Source organism: Pseudorasbora parva, chromosome 1, assembly GCF_024679245.1.
Source record: "Pseudorasbora parva isolate DD20220531a chromosome 1, ASM2467924v1, whole genome shotgun sequence".
NCBI lineage: Eukaryota > Metazoa > Chordata > Actinopteri > Cypriniformes > Gobionidae > Pseudorasbora > Pseudorasbora parva.
Window position 1 is genome coordinate 13,359,122 of NC_090172.1, and position 24,188 is coordinate 13,383,309.

Consider the following 24,188-nt stretch of genomic DNA (forward strand, 5'->3'; position numbering starts at 1 on the left):
AGTTCTAATTCCTGATTTCTAAATGACTAAGCTAGTGGATCACCAATATCTATATTGTCACGAAGGCAACTCACCCACATCAAGGCAGATGACCACATTGCTGCTGCAAAGACGTCTGGGACAGAGACTATTGTAGGAGTGGCTCATGACATAGTTATACTCCTGATGAAATGACACACCGGCGGACATGATTGAGGACTATCAAGTATCACATGGGCACCAGAGATCACCACTGTCACTCAATGTGACAGCCGTTATTTTGCAAGGAGCAATCCCTGTGCTGCACACTAGCTGATGGTGCTATTTAATGTTTTCTGAATTGCAAAATGTATATCATAAACCCTAAAGATAAAGATAAACCCTGCCCCCATAGTCAATTACCAAAGTATAGCCATTATCATTTCTGAGTAAAATTTTCAGAATAAGTGATATCAAGTGTATTTGTGCTACTAAATCAAGGCTAAGAACACCATTCACATTCACCTGGAAAACCCCCAGGTTACATTAAAGGGATAGTTCACCCAAAAATGAAAATTTTATATGTATCTGCTTACCCCCAGGGCATCCAAGATGTAGGTATCTTTGTTTCTTCAATAGAACACAAATGAAGATTTTTTACTTTAACCTTTGCAGTCTGCCAGTCATAATGGAAGTGAATGGGTAACAACTCTATGAGAGTAAAAAAAAACATGCTTGAACAACATGCACAAAAACCCTGCTGCTCGTGACGACAGGTTGATGTCTTAAGACACGAACCGATCGATTTCTTTGAGAAACCAAACAGTATTTATGTTTTTTTTTTTTTTTACCTCATATCAGACGAATCTCATGTAGCGTTCCCATCTGCTATTACTTTCGTCTGGTAAGGCCAAAACTGGCGCACAGAACCTGGCCGATATAAGGGAGACCGATAAGACCCGGTTCCTGGACTCCCCTATTTTGTCGGCTGGGTTGTTCGGCGACGCTGTCGAGAGCTTTGCCCAGCAGTTCTCGGCCGCCCAGAAGCAGACGGAGGCCATCCGGCACTTCCTGCCCCGGCGGTCCGCTGCTGCCTCCACCCCGCCACCGGTGGCAGCACCTCTGCCTGCTCGTCGCCGAGGGCGTCCGCCCGGCGCCGCCCCCCGCTCCCGCTGCAGCCCAGCAGCAGCCTCCACCCGGGCGTAGGCGTGGAGGCAGCCGCAGGAAGGACGTCCATCCCGCTCAGGCCACTGCCAAGCCCGGTGGCAAGCGCCGTCGTAAGAAACCCTGAGACGGGCCACCCAGAGATGGAGGATCCTGCTCGACAGGAAGTGGCAGCAGCACCACTTCCTCCACCCGGAGGAGGGCCGGGGGGCTCCCTTGTGATAAATACATCTGCTCTCACAAAAAGAGCAGTTTCCAAACTCTCTGGGTGCCAAGAGAGCGTGCTTGGCGGTGTTCGGCGCTTTCATGCCTTGTCACCCTCAGTCGCCTCTCCAATCGTTGGGGCTTCGGGTCAACTGGGAGAAGAGCAAACTCTGCCCAACGCAGAGGTTCCCTTTTCTCGGTTTGGAGCTGGATTCGGTCGCCCTGACAGCGCACCTCACCAAGGAGCGCGTCCAGTCAGTGTTGAACTGCTTGAATTCGTTCAAACGCAGGACAGTGGTGCCACTGAAACAATTTCAGAGGCTCCTGGAGCATATGGCTTCCGTGGTGGCGGTCACGCCGCTCGGGATGCTCCATATGAGACCTCTTCAATGCTGGCTACACGACCGAGTCCCGAGGTGGGCATAGCACAGTGGATCCCTTTGTGTCATAGTTACACGAGGTGCCGCCAAACCTTCAGCCGGTGGTCGGACCCTGTGTTTCTACGGGCGGGGGTGCCCCTAGAACAGGTATCCAGGCATCCAATTGTCTCCACGGATGCCTCACCCACCGGCTGGGGTGCCACGTACAACGGGCTTGCGGTTTCAGGTCTGCAGACGGGGCCTCAATTGCAATGGCACATCAATTGCCTAGAGTTGTTAGCAGTTCGTCCTACCCTGAGCCGCATCAAGACGCTGATCCAGGGCAAACACGTTCTGGACAGCACTGCGGTTGTTGCGTACATCAACAAATAGGTCTATGCTCTCGTCGCATGTCACAACTCGCTCGCCACCTCCTGTCATGGAGTCTGAAGTATCTTAGGTCACTTCGTGCCACTCACATTCCGGACCGGGTCAATCGTGCGGCCGACAAGCCCCCACGGCAGCCAGTGCTTCAGGGAGAGTGGAGACTCCATCCCCAGGTAGTCCAGCTGATTTGGGATCGCTTCGGGGCCGCACAGGTAGACTTATTTGCCACCCCGGACACGGCCCATTGGCAGTGGTTTTATTCCCTGACCGAGGGGACCCTCGGCACGGATGCGCTGGCACACAGCTGGCTCCGGGGCCTACACAAACGTGCGTTTTCCCCAGTGAGCCTTCTTGCGCAGACACTGTGCAAGGTCAGGGAGGACGAGGAGCAGGTCCTGTTGGTGGCACCATACTGGCCCAACAGGACATGGTTCTCGGAAATAGTGCTTCTTGCAACAGCACCTGCTTGGCCCATTCCTCTGAGGAAGGACCTCCTGACTCAGAGACGGGGCACCCTCTGGCACCAGCGTCCAGACCTCTGGAAACTGCATGTCTGGTCCCTGGACGGGACGCGGAGGTTCTAGGTGCCTTGCCACAGGCTGTGGCAGACACCATAGGTTCCGCTAGAGCTCCCTCTACGAGGCACCTCTATGCGTTGAAGTGGAACCTGTTCGTCGACTGGTGCTCTTCTCACCGAGAAGACCCCCAAAGGTGTTCCTCAGGGCCGTGCTTTCCTTCCTACAAGACGGACTGGAGAGAAGGCTGTCTCCCTCCACCCTCAAGGTGTATGTGGCCACAATCGCTTCCCATCACGAACTAGTAGAAGGTAAGTCTTTGGGGAAGCATGACCTGATCGTCAGGTTCCTGAGGGGCGCGAGGAGATTAAATCCGCCTCGCCCCCCCCCCCCATACCTTCTTGGAACCGGTATCTTCCCGTGTACTCACTACTCATAGTCGGTAGCACCGAAGTGCCCGTTCTAGTGTCGGCTTGCTGCGCCACTCCCTTCCTCATGGAACGGATACGTGCGCTTATATGCTCCAGTCGAGTTGTGTGTAGCCTCTTCCTGGGCGCTGGCTCGTGGCGCCTCGTAGAGCCCTGCACGGGCCTCAAATCTAGGCCCTAGCCCGGCCCGGGCCCGAGACGCTGAGGCCCTAGCCCGGCCCGTGTCCGACAGCTTATCAAAATTCTCGGCCCGAGTCCGACTAGAGCCCGTTTTTTTTTTTTTTTTTTTTTTTACATTGTTGCAGCCATTAAATTAGTTCTGTTTTGTTTTTAATGTCAAAGTAGTTATTTTTCGTTTCGTTTCTTTAGTACGTTAATTTAGAAAAATGTTTAGAGCATTTTTTTGTTTGTTAAATTAAAGTTTTAATTTTTTTAAGTGACGACCAAAAGCGGCCAGCGGCCGACAGTGAGTTAACCGCATATTTAATTAATTTAGTCTCTCAAATCAACTCTTGACTTGTCTTGCCTATAATAAAATCCATAAAACACTTCAAGCATCACAATGTTAGTTAATTTCGCCAACTATTACCACCAGTAGCCTAAAAGGCATTTTTGACGAACTGAGGCAGGCTGATTCTGCTCGCGGCTCTCGCAAACGGAGCTAAACAAATAAAATAAAAAAAGCACATGCAGGTTGTCTTATAGCCTACCTTACACCTACGCAAATGAATATAAATCCCATCTTCAATTCCCGGGGTATATGCTCATTTAACGGAGTTTACAGCAACGGAAGCAAAAGATTAAGATGCATTTTATTCAGCAGCTTATTTCAGATTCAAATACCACATAAGAGAGCGCGACGCACTGGTAAGATAATGATCTCATTCATCTCATTCATTTTTATTGAAGATGATGGTGTTTTTGACTATCTTAGACTTATTTTAAGTTTCATTTACAGCCATTTGCGTTGGCTTGCATTAGTCATTTGCGGCGATGCGTGTTGCAGCACCATCATATCTATCTGACTACAACATATAGCCCATAAAACATTGTGACACATAATGACATAATGTTTGAAAGTCTGAAGGTTAACATAAATGCAGATAGGCCTAATTGTAATAATAAAAGACAACATAGCCTAATTATCGATTTTGAAATATTAAACCAGTCAATACAGAACGAATTATTCTGTAGCCTTTTGCCGTCAATACCATGGATATGGCATGGGCCGGCTACTGCCGAAGTTGTCTTTGCTGTATCAATAGGCAATATATTTATATTTAACATGAAGTATAGGGCTTCCCTGTACATTAATAGCACCAGACGCCCCGCGGATGACACGCAACAGAAACGCCACGCTCACACCACGCTTGCAGTGTGTCTCCGTGCTGAAGAAACGCGCGCTGCTGCTGGCGCGGACTCTGAACCTATGCTCTGAACACTGTGCGAGCCATCTTGACAGTCGCGTTAGCTATTATGGTCTCGTGTTGTTTCCACCAGCGCAGAACTCATTGTTCCTTTTAATTGATAAAATAAATATAAAACGAAGGAGAAGCCTATAAAAAGGCCCGAAGCCCGGCCCGCGTTTTAGGTATGACATGAAAATTGGCCCGAAGCCCGGCCCGAGGGGCGTAAAAAAGTCGGGGCCCGTCGGGCTCGGGCATAAATGCAGGGCTTTAGCGCCTCGCTGAAAGATATTTGTAGAGCTGCGGGCTGGGCGACACCCAACACGTTTGCTAGATTTTATAGCCTACGTGTAGAACCGGTATTTTCCATAGGGATCCCAATTCGTCGGTCTAAGTCCGACGTACGCCGAACGTGAACGACTGAAAGGGAACGTCTCGGTTACGTATGGTAACCCTCGTTCCCTGAAGGGGGGAACAGAGACATACGTCCCGTCGCCAAAGTTGCTTAACCATCACTGCAGTTCGAGCCACGGTTCGGCTCCTCAGTGAAAAACAACAGTGCGTGGCGATCGCTTCTGCTTTAAACCCGCGCAGCGGGGCGGAGTGTGATATGCAAAGCACGCACGCCACGGTCATTGGCCCGTTTTCTATATCTCGAAACTGATAGGGGCTCCCAGAAGTGATCCCAATTCGTCTGTCTAAGTCCGACGTACATCTCTGTTCCCTCCTTCAGGGAACGAGGGTTACCATACGTAACTGAGACGTTTTCATGAGCTGTATGGCAAAATCATTAGTATTAAAACAATAAAAGACCTGAAATATTTCAGTTGGTGTGCAATGAATCTAAAATATATGAAAGTTAAATTTTTATCTTTACATTATGGAAAATAATGAACTTTATCACAATATGCTAATATTTTGAGAAGGACCTGTGTATATATAGATTCATCATTGACCGATCCACGCCATAGACAGACAGACAGACAGACAGACAGACAGACAGACAGACAGATAGACAGACAGACAGATAGATAGATAGATAGATAGATAGATAGATAGATAGATAGATAGATAGATAGATAGATAGATAGATAGATAGATAGATAGATAGATAGATAGATAGATAGATAGATAGATAGATAGATAGATAGATAGATAGATAGATAGATAGATAGATACTCTCATAGTGGCTTTCATAGAAAAACAGCCCATTGACATGTATTATATGAGCAATGCTTGGAGTTAAAAATCTTAATTTGTGTTCTACTGAAGAAACAAAGACACCTACATCTCGGATACCCTGGGGGTAAGCAGATAAACATCATCTTTTCATTTTTGGGTGAACTATCCCTTTAAGGAGGCAATAACACAGAGTGCAAAGTGAGAGCCACCACACATCTCAACTCAATATAGGATTTTTTTAATATACCAACTATTTTTGTTTTTCTCCATTTACAACTTTAAGCACTTTGTCCAGTTCACAGATGTTAGGAAAGATAACTTGAAGGTCAAACCAACTACAAAATCTGCAATCCCAAAAGGAAAGCAGTAGGGGGTCGTATCCTTTTAAAAAGGGGATTGTCACATCTCTATGTCTCACTCCCCACTATGCGCAGCAGGAATATTCTCATGCTTAGCCATCCCTTGGCAGTTGGAAGACATGAAATAGAACTTTAATATCACTTTCAACTAAATTTGTAATTCTGGTGGTGTAACCTTCCAAAAAAAGTAGCATATTTCCCTTGAATAGAATAATACACTGCAATCCATTTCCCATTATAAATTAAAATACAACTTAGTTTGTTGGCCCACTGGGTCAGATTGCTTTCTTACCACAAGCAAATCTCTCCAGAGTTTATTTTCAATTATTTTGGCTCTGATTTGAGATGTTCATATATTCCTAAATTAACCAAACTAAGGGGAAAAATGCACCAGGTTCCAAAACTAACGGTCCAAATAAACCAGGTGTGAAAAATGGCCTAAGGCCCAAACCCAATTCTATTTTACACCCCTTCGCCTTCCCCCGCACCTACCCGTTCCCCTTGCCCCTTGAAAGAGAGTGGCAAGGCGTGGGGGTGAAAATATTCCCCTAAGAAATGGGACATCACTACTACACCATTACACGTCATCACACATCATCATACCCCATTTCTTTTATTAGTGTCCAGTAACATTTAACCAGTATGAACAGCAATGAAGTGCGTAGCTATATCTAAAAGAAATCAGCCGGGAGCACGTTTAACAAATTACTCACTCCCAGCATATTTTGCGCGTTTTCAGTTCAAAAATGGTTCACTTCGTTATGAAGGATGACCAGATATATTTGTATTATTAATTTGTGTTCACATTGCTCAGTTTTTTACATTTTAATCAAACATTTAGCAAGCTACAGAGAAACTGGCGGCCAGGCAATACACAAGTTATTTATCCCAAGTGGCAACATCACTACAGGTACACACATTCTAGCAGCACAGTAGCCTGGGAAAACCCAGACAAGTTCTGGCAAATTTAGATTTGCTCTGCAAGTAGTCTCGCAAAGAGCACATTCAAACCCATTTCCAATCCGTCGAAATCGCGGCACCAATCAGAAACATTGGGGCGGGCTTTACACAATGACGACAGCACCGCAGCAAAGTGAAGCAGGATGCCGCTGTGGAATATCACTCGTGCGAAGCGATTAAATCATTTCCTTTTCGTTAAAACCCGAGCAAAGAACAACACTCGGCTACCAGATGTGGATTACACTGGCTACTTTGATGAGGAGGATGAGGAGTGTGATCATGTGCTAACACCACACAGCAGCTTCTGGATCTGGCCTTTTTCTGCTTATTTCCTCACACTAGATCTTGTAATCATGTAAATATGTAAATACTTGTAAATAAATAACTAGCATAACTATGATCAAGTCTGAAATTCTTCTAACACATCTGAAATGACTGAATTTGAATAAAGTTTGTGAGACAATTTTCCAAAGACTCATTAATATTATTTTATTTTCAAAATATTGCAAATCGCGTTCTAATCACAATACAAATGCCTTACAACGGGGGCAAATGTGATCAGAGCTTGATGTTTTCTGTTCGACCGTCAATCCGAGAAGTTTCAGTCTGTCTGAAATGCTATTAGGTTTTCCAAATTTTGCAAAAATGTTGACGGAGTGGCGGTGGACACCAGCTATTATCATAGTTATTTTACAACAACGGCAAGTTCATCAGAAGCCATTGCAACATCTTCCTCAAAATTTCAGATAGAGAATTGCTGTCTTAGATGTTTCTCTGTCGCTCTGCATATGTCATCGTTGGAGACGCCCATTTGGAAATGATTTATCTATGAAGCTTTGCCAAACCATAACTTAACAGGGTCATATAATGGTACATACACTTTTACAAGTTGATTATACAGCAATGTGTGTTAGTAGTGACTGTACACAACCATCCTATAATGATAAAAATTCATCAAGTGTTTTTTTTTAATCTCCTTATATATGTTTTAACCTGTCTGAAATCAAGCCATTCGATGTGTGACGTCACACGATCTGACACGACTGTTGATTGACAGCAACGTTTCAGCTCAGACCCGCCCTGAGCGACCTCAAGCTGTCCGCCATTGTAGATACGCTGGATCAGAATGGCGTCCAAGCGATTGTGGTGTTCTGTTCTTGTGTGTAATAATGGACACAGGAGTCATTTTGATGTTGATATATCTGATATATCGAATTGATACTTGTTGAACTTGCACAGATGTGTCCTGAGAAACTTGCCTTGTCAAACTTTCTCCTGTTGTCTAAGCAACACTTCATACTCAAAGCCCCCACAGAACAGAAGGGCGGGGTGAGCAAAGCTCATTAGCATAAAAGGCACATGCACAGAAACGGCTTGCTGAAAACAGCGCTGTTTTTCCACCAGGTTAAATGAGTGATTTCTTAAAATACTAAATATATTTTTTTATTAAATTATATTACAAAGTTTTAATTTAGACACTAAATAATCATATTAACTTGTACAAAAATGGCATTTTATGACCACTTTAAGATATGTTAATACTGAGAATGGTCTGGTTTTAACCAGGCTAGCACGGTAGTATGGAAGGAAACTCCTCATACCCCTTAGTTCGAATTGTGGTCCTGAAAAATCTTCGTTTGAAGGGCTGTCTGGCCCTTCTCCTTACCCCTACCACTCCAGCCAAAAGAGAATCGAGAGAGACACCCCTACCCCTTCACGTGAACACACAAAACGAAGGGGTAGGGGAAAGGGAAGGGATAAGGGGTAGAAATGGGATTGGCCTTAAGTCTGTATGTGTGTGTTTGTCTCACCGCGCTGGAGTGGGCTGAAAGTGTGCTAGCAGCACTGGGCGTTCTGGACACGACCGGACTGGAAAGCTGTGGTACGGGCCCACGGGCGACAGTGAGGCTCACATGATCCGATGCTCTCTGAAGAAGCACGATAGCCTGCTGGTGACTGACACTCTGATCCAATGGCTGACCATTAATTGCCAATATCTGATCTCCCTCCTTCAGTTTTCCATCGCTAGGGTAAAGTAGAGAACATATGCTTAACAGCCAAAGCAGTTCTGAGATCAGCTCACCACAGAGCAAAAAAAATGTGGAAGTTTCAAGCTAAAAGCTAAGACTTGTACATGATGACAGGATTTTGGAGGGGATCTTTAAATACAGCTTTCTTATAAGCCAGCTAATGCTGTGTGAAAAAAAAGTACACTTAATTATAATGATTCTGAATGCGTACCGGTAATTTCAAATTTTTATGAACATATTTTATATATTTTAGTGTTCCAAACATGAACCAGCACAGTGTATGTCCTAGTACACATATTTTAAGGTGTTGATTAAGGCCACATTTACACTGCAGGTCTTGATGCACAATTCCAATTTGGTGACTGTATCCGTTTTTTTTTAATGACCCGCTTACATCATCTTTTAAAAGCGAGCCATATCCGATATTTGCATTTACACTGCACACTGGCATAAACAGCCTAAGACGTTCTTACCGGAAAAGGAAGCAAAATGGCACAATATGCAATGAATGCAGACAAAATGATTATTCAATGTTTTGCTTTCTGTACTTTTCCACACATCTTTAAAGGTAAGCAAAACATATCTCTCGTAAGGTGGAGAAAAAGAGGAGAGGTCACTTGAACCATGCAGTGTAAATGAGGCCTTAAAAACTAAAGGCTCTGATATACTTTAAGTGAAATCAAAGAACAGACTGATTTCAAACAAAATCCGGCCAAAGCAAAGTTTGCTTGGAAATCATTTTGGGAGTCCGAAACAGCTTGCCAAAGCGATCTTTCCACAAAATGTCATTACCGCTGGTAAACACCTTTGTACTACCATTGGTCCATGGCGATTACACAATAGGTGGATGTGTAAGGAGGCCATGGGCGTCGGAACCATTGTGTGTGGGTGGGACTTACTCACTTTTATCGTCTCTAATTCAGCACGTCTGCTTACATTGACTACCCCTTAACTGAGAAACTTATTAAGAAGCGTATTATTAAACACATGTTAAACGCTTTATTTCCCCTTTTCTTATATTTTCTATTTTTTTATTGAAAACAAATACCTTTCCGATCTGATATGTGATGGGGAAAGGGAGTAGAGCGAGTGTGGATTCGAACCTATGCTTGCGATATGCGTCAAAACTTAGTGCCATGTGTCTTCACTCTACTCTATAACCCCGGTAAATAATTCAGTGATTTCTGTAATTTTGTCTGGCCCAATCAATCGTTTAGTAAACAGTACTTTTTCTGTCTGGATACGGAGCATAAAAAACATGCAACTTGTTCATTATCATTATCTGTGAAACTGTTGATGTCTATGGCAGTTAAATGAATATAGCCTTTTTATTAGACTATTGGTATTGACTGGTTTGAGGTCTTTTTTGGAATAGGAAAGGGATATGACCTAAAACGCACCATAATGCAGGAAATCACATCTATGAAATCATTTTTTTTCTGGGGGACAACCCCCAGACCCCCCACAAAACAATTTACCCACCTATCATATTTTGTCTTAGCCCCTATTGACCCACCCACTTTTTATTTGCTTCTGACACCCATGAAGGAGGCTCCGTGATTTTAAGCAATCTATTGTATAAAGTTATTTCTAAATAAATGTGATGTGGCTTTGCTGCCAAATTTCAGAGCTTGTTCAACACATATCCAGTTTTGTGATTTTTCTGGTGTGTTTATTTTGTTATTGAGAGGAAAGTGCGCAGCACATGTTTACAATTAATTTAAAGTGGGAGGCTGGTCGTGTATCGGAAACTTTGTTTTACCCCTAAACCAAGGCCGTAACCCTGTCTTGAACATTGGGGGGAGAACAATTTATTTAAATTTTTAGAAAGCATAAAGAAACAGAACAGTGAAGAAAATTCTAGGTCTAATTATAGTTGGGAAATAATAATTTTGGGAGTATTTGCTAATAATATTTGCATAAATTTGCGTCAAATACATTCTTCGCCTGTGCTTCCCCATAATATAGTAAGTTAATATCTGCCAAGGTTATCGCCCAGCCTTAATGTGCATCGCTATTTGTTCTCATTGTGAATACGAAGGCCACACGAAATAATCAGGTAGTTTTTATTTTATTTTTATCACGTTTATTCGGGACATGCTATCTGGCAACATAGGATTCCATTCATTATGCTAAGCTAAGCTAACAGCAACCCTGCCAAACTAAAACAATGAGACAAAAAAGCATTTGCCCACATATCTAAATGTAGGAAAGATGTTGAATAAGCCCTATTTCTTTTGTATCCCTTTAAAAAGTATATTATTTTATTATTTTAGTATATACACATTTAAAAAGCATGCTAAAGTGTACTTCTTTTTCACAAGGGGTGGATAAAATAACAATAAATTACAATGTGAATGGTGAACTAATTGCTGACCTAAGAATAATTATCTAACACTTTTTTTGCAGGACAGTTTGAGGAGGTATATATATATATATATGACACAATATTAAGCAGGCAGAAATTCTCTCACAAAGACACACCAAATTGCTAAAAAGCACCAACATGTCACTAGCTTTTGTAATGACTTTTAGCTGGAAAATGCTGACATGACATGAACTGGTGACACATTTGTGATCAGGAGGGAAGAAATTGCGAATTGCAGTAGAACTTTAATATACGAGTAATCTTTATTTTTTTAAATGTGAACGAAAAAGAACAATTGTGTGCACAAATCACAGATCATCTGAAAGGATGTGTGAGTGTGTGTACTATATGTATTCTGACCTGTATGCCACACTTCCAGCTTGAATCTCCTGAATGAAGATGCCAAGTTCTCCACGGTTCTCACTACACAATCCAACAACACTAAAGCCCAAACCGCCTGATACCGGCTTCTGTAGGTCGATGTGAGTCACGTACCGACCCTACGCACAACATCACAGCCACATAATCACACTGTTTGTATGCTTTTAGAGAGTAAATGACTAAATATTTGCTCTGTTATTGTTCCATTTACACAATGTCACAAAAAAAAAAAAAATGTATATATCGGCTCGCATATCGCTCGTGCATATATAAATGAGTTTGAGAATTTCCTGGTTAAATGTTGAAAAGTAAAGATTTAAAGGATCTATAGAAATAAATACCAATATGTTACCTGAGCCATGGAACGGATGATGTGTTTGTACTCTTCAGGTGAAGGCTGTCCATTGAGCTGCGCTGAGAAACCTTCATGGCTGCCCTTGAGATCGGAGTTAATATATGGAGTCTACGAGAGAAAGATTGACAGAAAAACATAGTGGAAGTGTAAATTACTCCTCATTCGTGTGTTCCAAGTATTTAGCTTTACTTTTTCACTGAGCATCTAAAAATATAAATAGCTCTGAAAGAGCATGGAAAACTCATTTGTTTTGATAATTTCTGGTGATAATTTGTCCTCCCAGCCATCTGCGCACACATGTTTTTCATTACATTCAGGAGCTGCTTAATTAACTTTTTATTTCCCTCCTCGGCTCGAGCGCACATTCCTGATGAAGTACAAACCATTTCACATCAATTACCCAGACAAAACGTGCCCCAAAAAAGCATCTCTCTGTGAGAAAAATAACATGCACTTCACATCGCAATGTGTGAAGTCATTTCCTTAACATTAGTTGTTTGTTTGAATTTAATTGCTTATTAAACCGTTGTCTTTCCCGCTCGGTTTCACAGATCTGCACTCAAGTGATTTACAACTCTGTCCTTGCTGTTATATCAGTGTCGTCGGTGTGTCTTTTCCATCTCTCGTTACGGATTTATTAAAGAAATTGTTCACCCAAAAATGAATGTTTCTGTGTTTCTATAATACAATGAAAGTCAATAATTTGTGAAAAATAAGTATATATTTAAGCATACTTCTAATAACTGTACGTATTATTATGGAAATAAAAATATTATGCTTAAGTGTGAACTGAATGTTAATTGCAGTCAAATTAAAAAGTATTTTAGTTTAAATGGTACATTATATGCAATTAGCTGAATTTTACAATGCTTTTTGACACTTAAGTAAGGCTTAAGTTTATCTTTATATGTAATTTTAAAATTACTTGAAATATGGTTAAAGTGTTCTGCTGAATGTTCTGAAAAGCATTTATGGTAAAATCAAATATACTTTAATGCCATTTTTATTGAACCTATATTAACTTTAAATGTAATTTAATACACATTACATACAAATGTAATAACACACTACAGTTAAAATTATAATCCTTATATTATACATTTTTGTTTTTAAAGTACTTTACATATGTTTTAGTATGTTTGTCAGCACAATAAACTAAGCATATTACTTTAAAGCAAGCTGGGTTATTAAAAAATTATTTTAAATGCACTTTAAACAAAGGAGAATTCATTCAACTTTTTCCAAACTGGTATGAATTTTTTTCTTCTGAACGCAAATGAAGATATTTTGAAGAACCACTATCGGAGTCTAAAAAATACTATGGAAGTCAATGGGGTCCATCAACTGTTTGGTTACCCACATTCTTCATATCTTCATTTCAAAAATAAATTCATACAGGTTAGGAAAAACGTAAGGGTAAGCAAATGATGACATCATTTTCAACTATCTCTTTGAGTACACTTAAGTGTCCTTGTCACAAATCAGGCCTCTGGGGCTCCTTTAGATCGCCACCAGAGGGCTCCCTTACCTCAATATTTATCCCCACTCTGGACTTCATTACCCATAATCCTTTGCCCTGACTCATCAGCCATTATTTACACCTGTGTGCCATTAGCCTATATAAACCATGTTCACTCTGCCATTCAGTGCGAAGTCTTGTAAAGTGTAATCACTACAATTCTGAGCGTTCTGTCATGGTTTCATGTCTCTTGGTTTTCGATCACCTGCCTGTTTCTGGACTGCTCTTTTGCCTACGTTCCATGCCTTGTTTGTTTGTTTGTTTGTTTGTTTGTTTGTTTGGACTGCCTACATGGATTGTGATCTTGCCTGAACTCTAGACTTCGATTGTGGACTGTTGATTAAATAAAATTGCATTTGGATCCCCACTCTGTTGACTCATCGTTACAGTCCTATTTTTTAAAATTATTATTATTATTATTATTATTATTATAATTATATGTAATAACTAAAATGGCCCAGAGGATGGCCCACTGGATAAAGGATGCCATCGTCGTGGGGTATGAATCCCAAGACATGCCCTGCTCGTTCGGGATATATGTATAATAAATAAAACATTATTTAAAGGAGTGATGAATTGAGAAATCAAGTTTCCCTTCGAGCTTTTGATATATAAAAGGTCATGTTAATATAAGATTATCTTGTAAGGTTCAGAGCTGAAAACTTCCTTGTTAGTGAAAGAAAAGCTTTTATAGACACCAGGCCCAGAAAACGCTTCATCCTTATGTCATCGCGCGGCGAAACATACCTCTACAGAACGTGTAATTCAGTAGCCCCGCTAATTCAGAAAATAGCCTATTACTTATTAGTTATGCTGTTTCTGAATGTAAAAACCAGACAAACGTCATTAGTTGACCTCAGACAACAGTATAATAAAAGAAAAAAAAGCCAGTTCATGACAACTTCTAGATTTGAATTATGCTACAAGTATACAGTTATGTATGTTTTTTTTTTTTTTTTTTTTTTTTTTTGGATAACAGTGTTATCTTCTATTATGTTACACCGAAGAAAGAAAGTCTTAGAATAAACAGTGACAGAAATTTCAACGGGTAAACGGTCCCTTTAACAAACTATGTTGAGAAAGTCACGATGACACTTTTCGCAGGTTTTATACAGCTCTTCTGTGCATAAATGTGCCCACTTTAGTCTGCTGCAGTAAACATTAATGTTCATAAACGTCTCCCAGAGGCCCTTCAGATTAAGGGCTGTAGACTCTCGGCTCGGTTGCTGATCGTGCACAAGCTTTGAAAGCACACTAAACTATGTCAGCTCTGAGAGAGCGTGTATTTGTTAGTCTTCCCGTGTAAGAGGATTAGGCCTCCAGTTTGGCTCGTCCACATTTCAGAAATTACTTCTGCTCCACTTCACACATGAACTCATCTCTCTCTCTCTCTCTCTCTCTCTCTCTCTCTCTCTCTCTCTCTCTCTCTCTCTCTCTCTCTCTCTCTCTCTCTCTCTCTCTCTCTCTCTCTCTCTCTCTCTCTCTCTCTCTCTCGTAACCATAGCAACACAGACAAAGCCAGACCAACCAGTTGGCATAAACACCCTTGCAATTTAGTGTGGAGAGACATCAACAGACCCAAATTAATTCTTCTCAGGTTATTAAAGGTGTTTGCTTTAAAGGTTCGGTGTGTAGTATTTTAGGATCTATTGACAGAAAATCAAAACTTACTGTCAGAATTTGAAAGAAAGGTGATTTAAGCAATTTTAAACCTGGCATGGTTGTTGGTGCCAGACGGGCACCTTATTTCACAATCTGCTCACCTACTGGGATTTTCATGGACAACTATTTCTAGAGTTTACAAAGAATGGTGTGAAAAGGCAAAACATCCAGTATGCGGCAGTCCTGTGGACGAAAATGCCCCATTAAGTGAACTGTATAGAGTCGAGAAAGACGACGCATATCCTTGCATTGGGTCTTAAAGGGGCAGTAGCCTTTACTGCTGTCTGTCAAACAAAAGATAAGGACAAAACTCACTGCTCTTAATTGAATAGCTTGTATTAGTTTAATTAATCCTTGTGTAAGTAAGAAATAATCTTTAATTTATGAGTTTAGTCAAACATTATTCTTTATGATAAATTTGTTTTGTGTTATGGCTTCTTTTATTTTGAACAATGTAACAAACTCTACATAAAAATCCAAGTCAAACTGCCCAACTAAAGCAAACACTGATCACCATAATGGTGACCAAACTTTTTCAATAATACATCAAAAGCTTAACCTGTTAAAGGGATACTTCACTGCCTTTTCATATTAAACTATGTTATTCCCTTAACTTAAATGAGTTGATACATACTTCTCTCGTCTCAGTGCGTGCACTTAATCTCTCTGACACTCAGTGACGATCTGATAGCATTTAGCTTAGCTCCCTAAGCCCAGTTCATTCACTATGGAACCAAACAGAGATCAAGATAGAAGTACCAAACACCTCCACGTTTCCCCTATTTAAATACAGTTACACGAGTATTTGAATGAGATTAGGTGCACGCACTGAGACGAGAGAGTTTTGTTTTAACTCGTTTTAGTTAAGGGAATAACAAGGGATAATATTATTCCTTAAATAATAAGGGAATATTTAATATAAAAAAGCGGTGAAGTAACCCTTTAATTCTCAGTAAGAGCTTCTATACATGTGTTTCAGGGTTAGAAACAAAACTCTGCAGGACAGCGACTCACTAGGACCGAACTGAGTAAAACAATGGTATATTTGTACCCTAAGGACCAATTGTGTAACTTTTAAGGTACATTTATACATTTTGTTCCCCAAGGACTGTACCTTTTTTCTGAGAGTGTACAATGACATTTTTGTCCTATCCCCGTAGCTTCTCTGTGTGCTCCGAAAGGTAGGGGTGAGCGTTGTTGGATGCAATTCACAACCTCACTGCTAGATGCCACTAATAATCACACACTGGACCTATAAAACATCATGTTTACTTTTGCCCAAGTAACAAATTTCCCTCCGGAACACCAATACAACTGCATAGCAACGCCCTGGCTACCACTTTTCTTTTGAAAATGTAAAAAGTCTTCTTGTGTGTATACCTTATGAAAAAGCAGTACACTTTAGCATACTTAGAAGAATACTTATTACATAAATAACACATTTTACAAGACTTAAGTTTGAATTGAATGTAATGTTTCCAGACACCTAACAGTATTGTATTAATATGTACTATAACAAATGAATAAATAAATCCAATGAGACTTATGAGAGCTTTTTTTGATATGCAGTTTCATAGGGGTTCTGTTGTCTTTGAAATATGGTAGCCTATAGCCAAATGTACTGACAATCATTTAAAATATTAACCTCAGATGTAAAATAAACTTATAATCAATACATAACATATGCTTAGGTATGTTAGTCAACACATCAAATGTGATCAAATTAAAATGTACCTTATGGTAAAACTTTCAATTCGACATTTTATAAGATGCACTTTTTAAGTCTACTTAAGTGTTTTAAAGGGATAATTCACCCAAGCTGAAAATTATCACATGATTTACTCACCATCAAGCCATCCTAGGTGTATATGACAAATAAATTTCATCCAAAAATACATTCTGAGTTATATAAAAAAATATATAATTGCTCTTTCTAACTTTACAATGCTAGTGGCGGTCCTGATTTTGAAGTCCAGAATAGTGCATCCATCAATCATAAAAATAATCCATACGACTCCAGGGGGTTAATAAAGGCCTTCTGTTGCAAATCGATGGGTTTTTGTAAAAAAAAAAAAAAAAATCCATATTTAAAACTTTATAGACTAAAACAACTAGCTTCCGGCAGACAGCCAGTCGACTTATCCTAAAAGGGTAACCCCTGCTGCAATGTAAATCAGTGTGTACGGCCATCTGTCAGAAGCTAGTAAGTTATAAATATGGATATTTTTCTTACAAAAATACATCGCTTTGCTTAAGAAGGCCATTATTAACCCCCAGAGCCATGTGGAATATTTTTGGATTGATGGATGCACTTTTTTAGACTTCAAAATCTTGTCCTTGAGCCTGAAATAGTCAGAACATTTTTTAATATAACTCTGGTTTTATTCATCTGAAAGAAGGAAGTTATATACACCTAGGATGATTTGATGTGAGTAAATCATAGGCTAATTTTCATTTTTGGGTGAACTATCACTTTAAGAAACAAAGTCGTGAAAATATACTCTCTTTAAATGCACTTATGCACTTATTTATTTCCCTAATATTAGATTACTGCAAGTAGTTTTTTAAAAATATATATACTTTTAAGATTTGAAGTACACTGCAAGGTCACATTTAATACAATTAAGAGCACTTCTTCTTCACAAAAGTCATCAGCTCTATTCTTGAAGTCTATAACTTTTAGTCTGACATCAGATTTAGATTTCCCTTTTCCACACAGGCTGTTAACAATGTTACGCTCTGTGGTTCATAAGTATGTGACTGAACTGAGCGAGAGGGAATGCCGGTGGGGATTTGATAATCTCCATTCCTCTGTTCTAGCCTCCCCAGCATAACTCGCATACTTTAGACAGAACGGCTGCCAGTACAAAACTCTCCATGTCCACACAGAGCTCGAAAACATCCAGATCTGCCCAACTAATAAAGCTTCTTCTCCATGACTAAGCTGTATCTTACTTTTTTAATATTTTCCAGTATTTGCATTGTTTGTGATTTGAATAATCATGTAATCTCAATCATCTCAGATCAGGGCAGCAAGATTCAAAGCAGAATATATCAAAATTTATCACAGCATAATTAATTTAGACACAGATCAAGATTAACTGTGACAATATGTCTGAAACAACCTCAGACATAAGGTATTATACTGCTTATTGAATACTTTGCTATATACTGCTCACAAAAACATTTGTTTTGAGATATTTGTATTTTATATCTGATGCTTTAGCACACCATAAGGAAATATACATTTTATATTTCCAAATATGTTTTGCATACTACTGTTCTAAGATTTGGGTAAAGTAAGTCTGTTATTCTCACCAATTTTTAATTAACTTTGAAAAAATATATTTTAATACATTTTAACCTGTAATTTATTCCTGTGATATAAAACTTTCAGCATCTTTACTCAAGTTTTTTTTACTGAGTCACTGAGCTTTACTCAGTGTCACATGATCCTTCAGAATCATTCTTATATGCTGATTTGAAGAAAAAAATCTTCATTGTGCTGCTTTAATTTTTTCTGGAAACCGTGATGCAAGTTCGAAAGTTCAAAAGAACCGCATTTATTTTAAAAAAGTATTTTTGTAAAAATCTTTTATGTCACTTTTGATAAATTTTATGCATACTTGTTGAATAAAAAAATATTTCTTTATTTTTTTTCCTTTTTGAATGTTAAAATATAAAAAAAATTTGTCTCACAACCTCATATTTTGAATGTTGTCAACAGACTAAATTAAACACAAATGTGTCTCATTAACAATTCTCATTAACAAAAACATAAACGCCACGGTTACTACCACTTCCAGCGCCCTGCTAGAGCCCATCAGGCTGTTCTGCAAGACCCATTCAGCAGACTATTGGATAACACTGGGAAAGCATGCTCGAGGGGCCACTGCGGAAGCAACATCATGCCCAGGGGGAGTTACCATGTGGGGAATACACGTATGGACTGGCCGTGGGCAGTACAACATACAAAATTCCCAGGGGTGGTCCCGGCCATCTGCAGGCGGGGGAGCAACACCAAACTGAGAGAGCAGAGAGAGAGACACGGGCTCGCCGTAGGGAGCCGTACCGTGTAAGAATACACATATGGGTCCTCCATGGGGGTCACAACATATGGAACCCAGCCTAACACCAATGCATACGAGTGTTAGACCTGGCGTCCGACACTCCGCCACGTCTGACTGCCGCGGGTTGCGGAGGACTCGACAGGGTTCACCAATCTGGGGAACTCGACTGGAGCATACAAGAGCACATATCCATTCCATGGGGAAGGGAGTGGCGCAGCAAGCCAACACTAGAACGGGCACTTCGATGTTACCGACTATGGGAAGCGAGTACACGGGAAGATACTGGCTCTACACGTAGGCTATAGAACCTAGCGAACGTGTTGGGTGTCGCCCAGCCCGCAGCTCTACAAATATCTGTCAGCGAGGCACCACGAGCCAGCGCCCAGTACGAGGCTACACCCCTGGTGGAGTGGGCTCTAATCCTGAGTGGGCAGAGCATGTCTTGGGATTCATACCCCACGATGATGGCATCTTTATCCATGGTTCCTCGTAGAGGGCGCTCTAGTGGAAGTGATGGTGTCACCTAGAACCTCCACGTCCCGTCCAGGGACCAGACATGGAGTTTCCAGAGGTCCGGACGTGGGTGCCAGAGGATGTCTCGTTTCTGAGTGAGTAGGTCCTTCCTTAGAGGAATGGGCCAAGGAGGTGCTGTTCATAAGTTCCGAGAACCAAGTCCTGTTGGGCCAATACGGAGCTACCAACAGGACCTGTTCCTCGTCCTCCCTGACCTTGCACAGTGTCTGTGCGAGAAGGCTCACTGGGGGAAACGCATATTTACGTTGGAAGCGGGGCAGCTGTGTGCCAGAGCATCCGTGCCAAGGGTCCCCTCGGTCAGGGAATAAAACAACCCTGGGCAGCAAACAGGTCTACCTGTCTACTGAAGTGGCTCCATATCAGCTAGACCACCTAGGGATGGAGTCTCCACTCTCCCGGGAGCACTGACTGTCGTGAGAGCTTGTCGGCCGCACGATTGAGCAGGCCTGGAATGTGAATGGCACGAAGCGATCTCAGATGCTTCTGACTCCATAACAGGAGGTGGCCGGCGAGTTGTGACATTCGACGGAAGCGTAAACCACCCTGTTTTTTGATGTACGCAACGGCCGCAGTACTGTCCTAAATCTAGCTCCACCCCAAGAGAGAAGAGATCCTGGGGAGCACGCTCTCTTGGCACCCAGCGGTATCGGAACTGCTCTTAAAAATGTAGATTTTTGGGTATCACTGGCTGTTTTTAACACAGTGGCAGAACAGAATTTACCAATGGTTCTCCACCCGGCCCTCCTTTGGGAAGAGCAGCTCCTGACCAAATCTGGGTGACCCATCCCAGCTGACTGACAGCTGAGACGGGTGGCATCTAGGGACCAATGCCCATGGCAACAAGCAGACTGAGGGGTCGCCAATGTTTCTGGACCAGGGTGCTAGAGCCCCAAATGAAACTCTAGGTCCCTCTTTTTGGTTTTTTTTTAGGGACCAGCAATCCCACCTGTAAGATACCAGCAGGCATGCAGGATAGTGAGCGTGGCCGTGAGACAGCACACAACGCACTGAACACTCAAACCCTTTATGAAAAAGGCAAGCGAACAACATGCTGACGTGGTCTTGCTCTCATGAACCACCCACGAATGCAGTCTCAGCATGCTATGATGCACTAGAGAAGTGGGGGGCCCACAGAGGTGTACTCGGCAGGGTGGCCCCACTGTAATCCTCAGATCACCCAGACTTATCAGCCAAAGTAGTTATTTTCCAGATCCTCAGAAAAGAAACTAATTCGGGGTATAAGTGAAGGGACTCAACCCCATTTGAGGTATCATAGTCTCGACCGCGCATCTAGAGTGCCGAGTGACACACGCTGGGTTGCCGTGGCAATGCGCGTTGTCAGCCGGCAGACGGCACACCGTGCGCTGAACACTCAAACCCTTGTGGGTTCTCCTGAGAGAACATGGATCGCCCAAAAATGCAATCTCAACATTGTTATGCAAGAGGGCTCGTTGCCGTCAGGACAGGAAACAACTGCATCCAGAAAGAGCGCTGCTCTTTTAGAAGAAAATTTGCTCTTTTAAATGTGCTGAAGCACCCAGGAATGACCACGGCAAAAACACAGGAGATTAGTGCAGCCATGTGTATGGAACATGGTCATTTGGAACACCCTCACCGAACCAACAGACCAAACAGTGCTGTGAAAACAGCAGTTTATCACTGTATCAGTGAGCTTGCGGCCGTAGCTGATCGTGCCGTCCCACCAGCACTCAAAGAACCCTCTTCTCTCATTCTCTCTTTCGCCCTCTGCTGAAGCAGGAACAGTCTTCTTCATCAACACCGTGTTCGGCTCTAAGTGAATGACAATAGTGCGTTGCGATCGCTTCCGCTTTATGCCCGCCCTGTGGGGTGGGGTGCGATATGTGAAACACGCACACCAATAGACATTGGCCCGTTCTCTACGAACCTGAGAACAAAGCTGATAGGGGCTCCCAGAAGTGATCCCAATTCGTCGGTCAGTTCGACGTATGTCGAACGTGGCCAACTGAAAGGGAACCATTTTGTACCATACACCATGTTTTCGAACAATTCAGTAAAATAACCATCTTACTATTATCCAAAATCCATATGGGTTTGGAACAAATTATTCTTTTAATAATGTAAACTCGCTCTGTTTTAAATGTTTTTGTTGTCCGTCTAAATCAGGGGTGTCCAATAATGCTCATGGGGGGCCACTGTCCTGCAGAGTTTGGCCCTGTCCCAAATGGCACGAGTCCACACTTTCATGACGTAATGGCGTTTTGACTGCTGGGAAGAAGTCCGCTGCGTAACCCGCACCAGTGCAGTCTCGGCAGGTGCACATTGAGGGCGCATATTGACCTCAAAGGGGGCTCTCACGAGCACCCTTCGGAGACCTAAAATTACAAATGGGTCACTCTGCGGTCTCGTGAACTTAATGGATACGCACACGCAGCGGCCATTGTAAGTCCACAAGAACGAAAGTGCACATGAAGTGTGCCATTTGGGACAGGGCCTTTCGCTCTTACCCCAATTAAACACACCTGAATCAGCTAATCAAGGTCTTACTAGGCATAGGCTGAATCCAAAATGTATCCCCCAAACCCTCACTCGCTATTCCCTACTTTAGGCCACTAAATACAGTAAACTTGAAGGAGTGAATGAAAACAACTGAGCGAATTCGGACAGCCGCTGTGTGTACATCGGCTGTACACTCGTTTTTGCAGTGCAATGTGGGATAGAATGAGTGCACTCAATAAGTCCACTATAGTTTCGAATACCACTACAAATGGCTGTCCCCTCAAATAGCGCCCAATTTAAGGGTATAGGGGGCGATTTCGGATTCAGCCATACTAAACTTCCAGGCAGGTGTGTTGAAGCAAGTTGGAGCTAAACTCTGCAGGACAGTGGCCCTGGTCTAAATGTAAGGAGTTTTTTCCAGTGTTGTGTGTTTTTTCTTACATGCTCCTTCAGGTGTTGCACCGATTTCTGCAGGGCGAGGATCTGGTGAAATAGAGGACTCTGCAGGACCGCTTTTAGAAGATTCAGCTTCTCCTCAGCAGGAACATCTGCTCCCTTTTCTTTCAATCGTGTCTGTAACCTCTCCACTGCCTGCAGACAACGCTGGGTATCTGCCACACACACACACACACACACACACACACACACACACACACACACACACACACACACACACACACACACACACACACACACACACACACACACACACACACACACACACACACGTTTACTTAGTATTTAAACAGGGACAATGCATAGACTTATATTGTTTTCATATACAGATAATTGTACATTTGATAACCTAACCCTAACCAACACCCTAAGCCTACCCAGCATAGGCAACGTTCTGGATTTTTCTTATTTTTATATCAGTTTTACAAATAAGGGCATCCCCAGAGGGACGTTTTTGAAGGTTTTGTTTTGTTCACTTCTTGGAACAACTTTGTTCCCAAAATATGGTGCACACACACATACGCTCTTCAAGGTTTGACAGCCCTTCATTTTTGTTTATACACTACAGTTTGAATATTGTGTCAGAATTGGCAACAGATTCGTCAGTCTGTGGCAATGATGAGCTGAGGTAGAAATGTTTTATTCACTTTCTTTCTCTCATAGGTACATTATCCACTTAAATATTCAGGGACTATTTAAATAAATGAGAGGGGAGTGTTTTCGTATACATTCATCTTCAGAGCGCCGTGGAGTGTTTTCTGTGGAGGATTTGATTGCCGTGAGGAGGTGCTTTGTCTTCAAATCGCACGGACTGATGCCTTATGGGTACAAACGCTATAGTACACATTCCTCTCACAGAACAAGAGCAACAGAGATGTCAATAAATCACAGAACATATTCACAGTAGAAAGCTGTAAAAACACTTGGACATTGCTGCCTTAAAGGGGTCATGAATTAGAAATCGAATTTTCGTTGATCTTTTGACATATAAGAGGTATGTCACATTTATGATGATGACAAGGAGGCTTGAAGCATAGCGGATGTACAGTATTTGCAGCTAAAACTTTAAATCGAACAAAAGAAGAACTAAATCTAAAACATTAAATGAAAGAGCGAACTAAAGGCCTTATACAGTCAAACCAAAATTCATTCAGACACCTTCAGCATTTCTCACATTATCACACTTTATTCGCTATAGTTTAGAAAATGGTAATAAATATAACAAGAACTTCATGAAATATGTCCCAAATTGTAATATGATGAAAAGAGTATTCCAAAGATACCCGGATGGTCTACTATTTCCGAAGTGCAGATCCTTGCACACTCTAATGGCTGATATTGCCCACAACCATTGCGTGTTGGACGAGGATTCGGTTAAAACTACTAGTTTTAAAAAACTGCAAACATGACAGA

General features: G+C 41.8%; 1 protein-coding gene across 7 annotated transcripts in view; it reads right to left on the reverse strand.

Moving 5' to 3' along the window:
• Window positions 1-24,188, reverse strand: part of LOC137048891 (multiple PDZ domain protein) — a 139,157-nt gene that overhangs the window by 86,961 nt on the left and 28,008 nt on the right. For 6 of the 7 annotated variants that reach the window (XM_067427342.1, XM_067427465.1, XM_067427411.1 and 3 more), the window contains exons 3-6: window positions 22,761-22,930; window positions 12,054-12,164; window positions 11,681-11,820; window positions 8,734-8,947 (exon numbers count right to left, since the gene is read on the reverse strand). In XM_067427342.1, the coding sequence (XP_067283443.1) occupies window positions 8,734-8,947; window positions 11,681-11,820; window positions 12,054-12,164; window positions 22,761-22,930 (635 nt within the window). The remainder of the gene's footprint in view (window positions 1-8,733; window positions 8,948-11,680; window positions 11,821-12,053; window positions 12,165-22,760; window positions 22,931-24,188) is intronic. The other variant, XM_067427693.1, reaches the window with a different exon arrangement.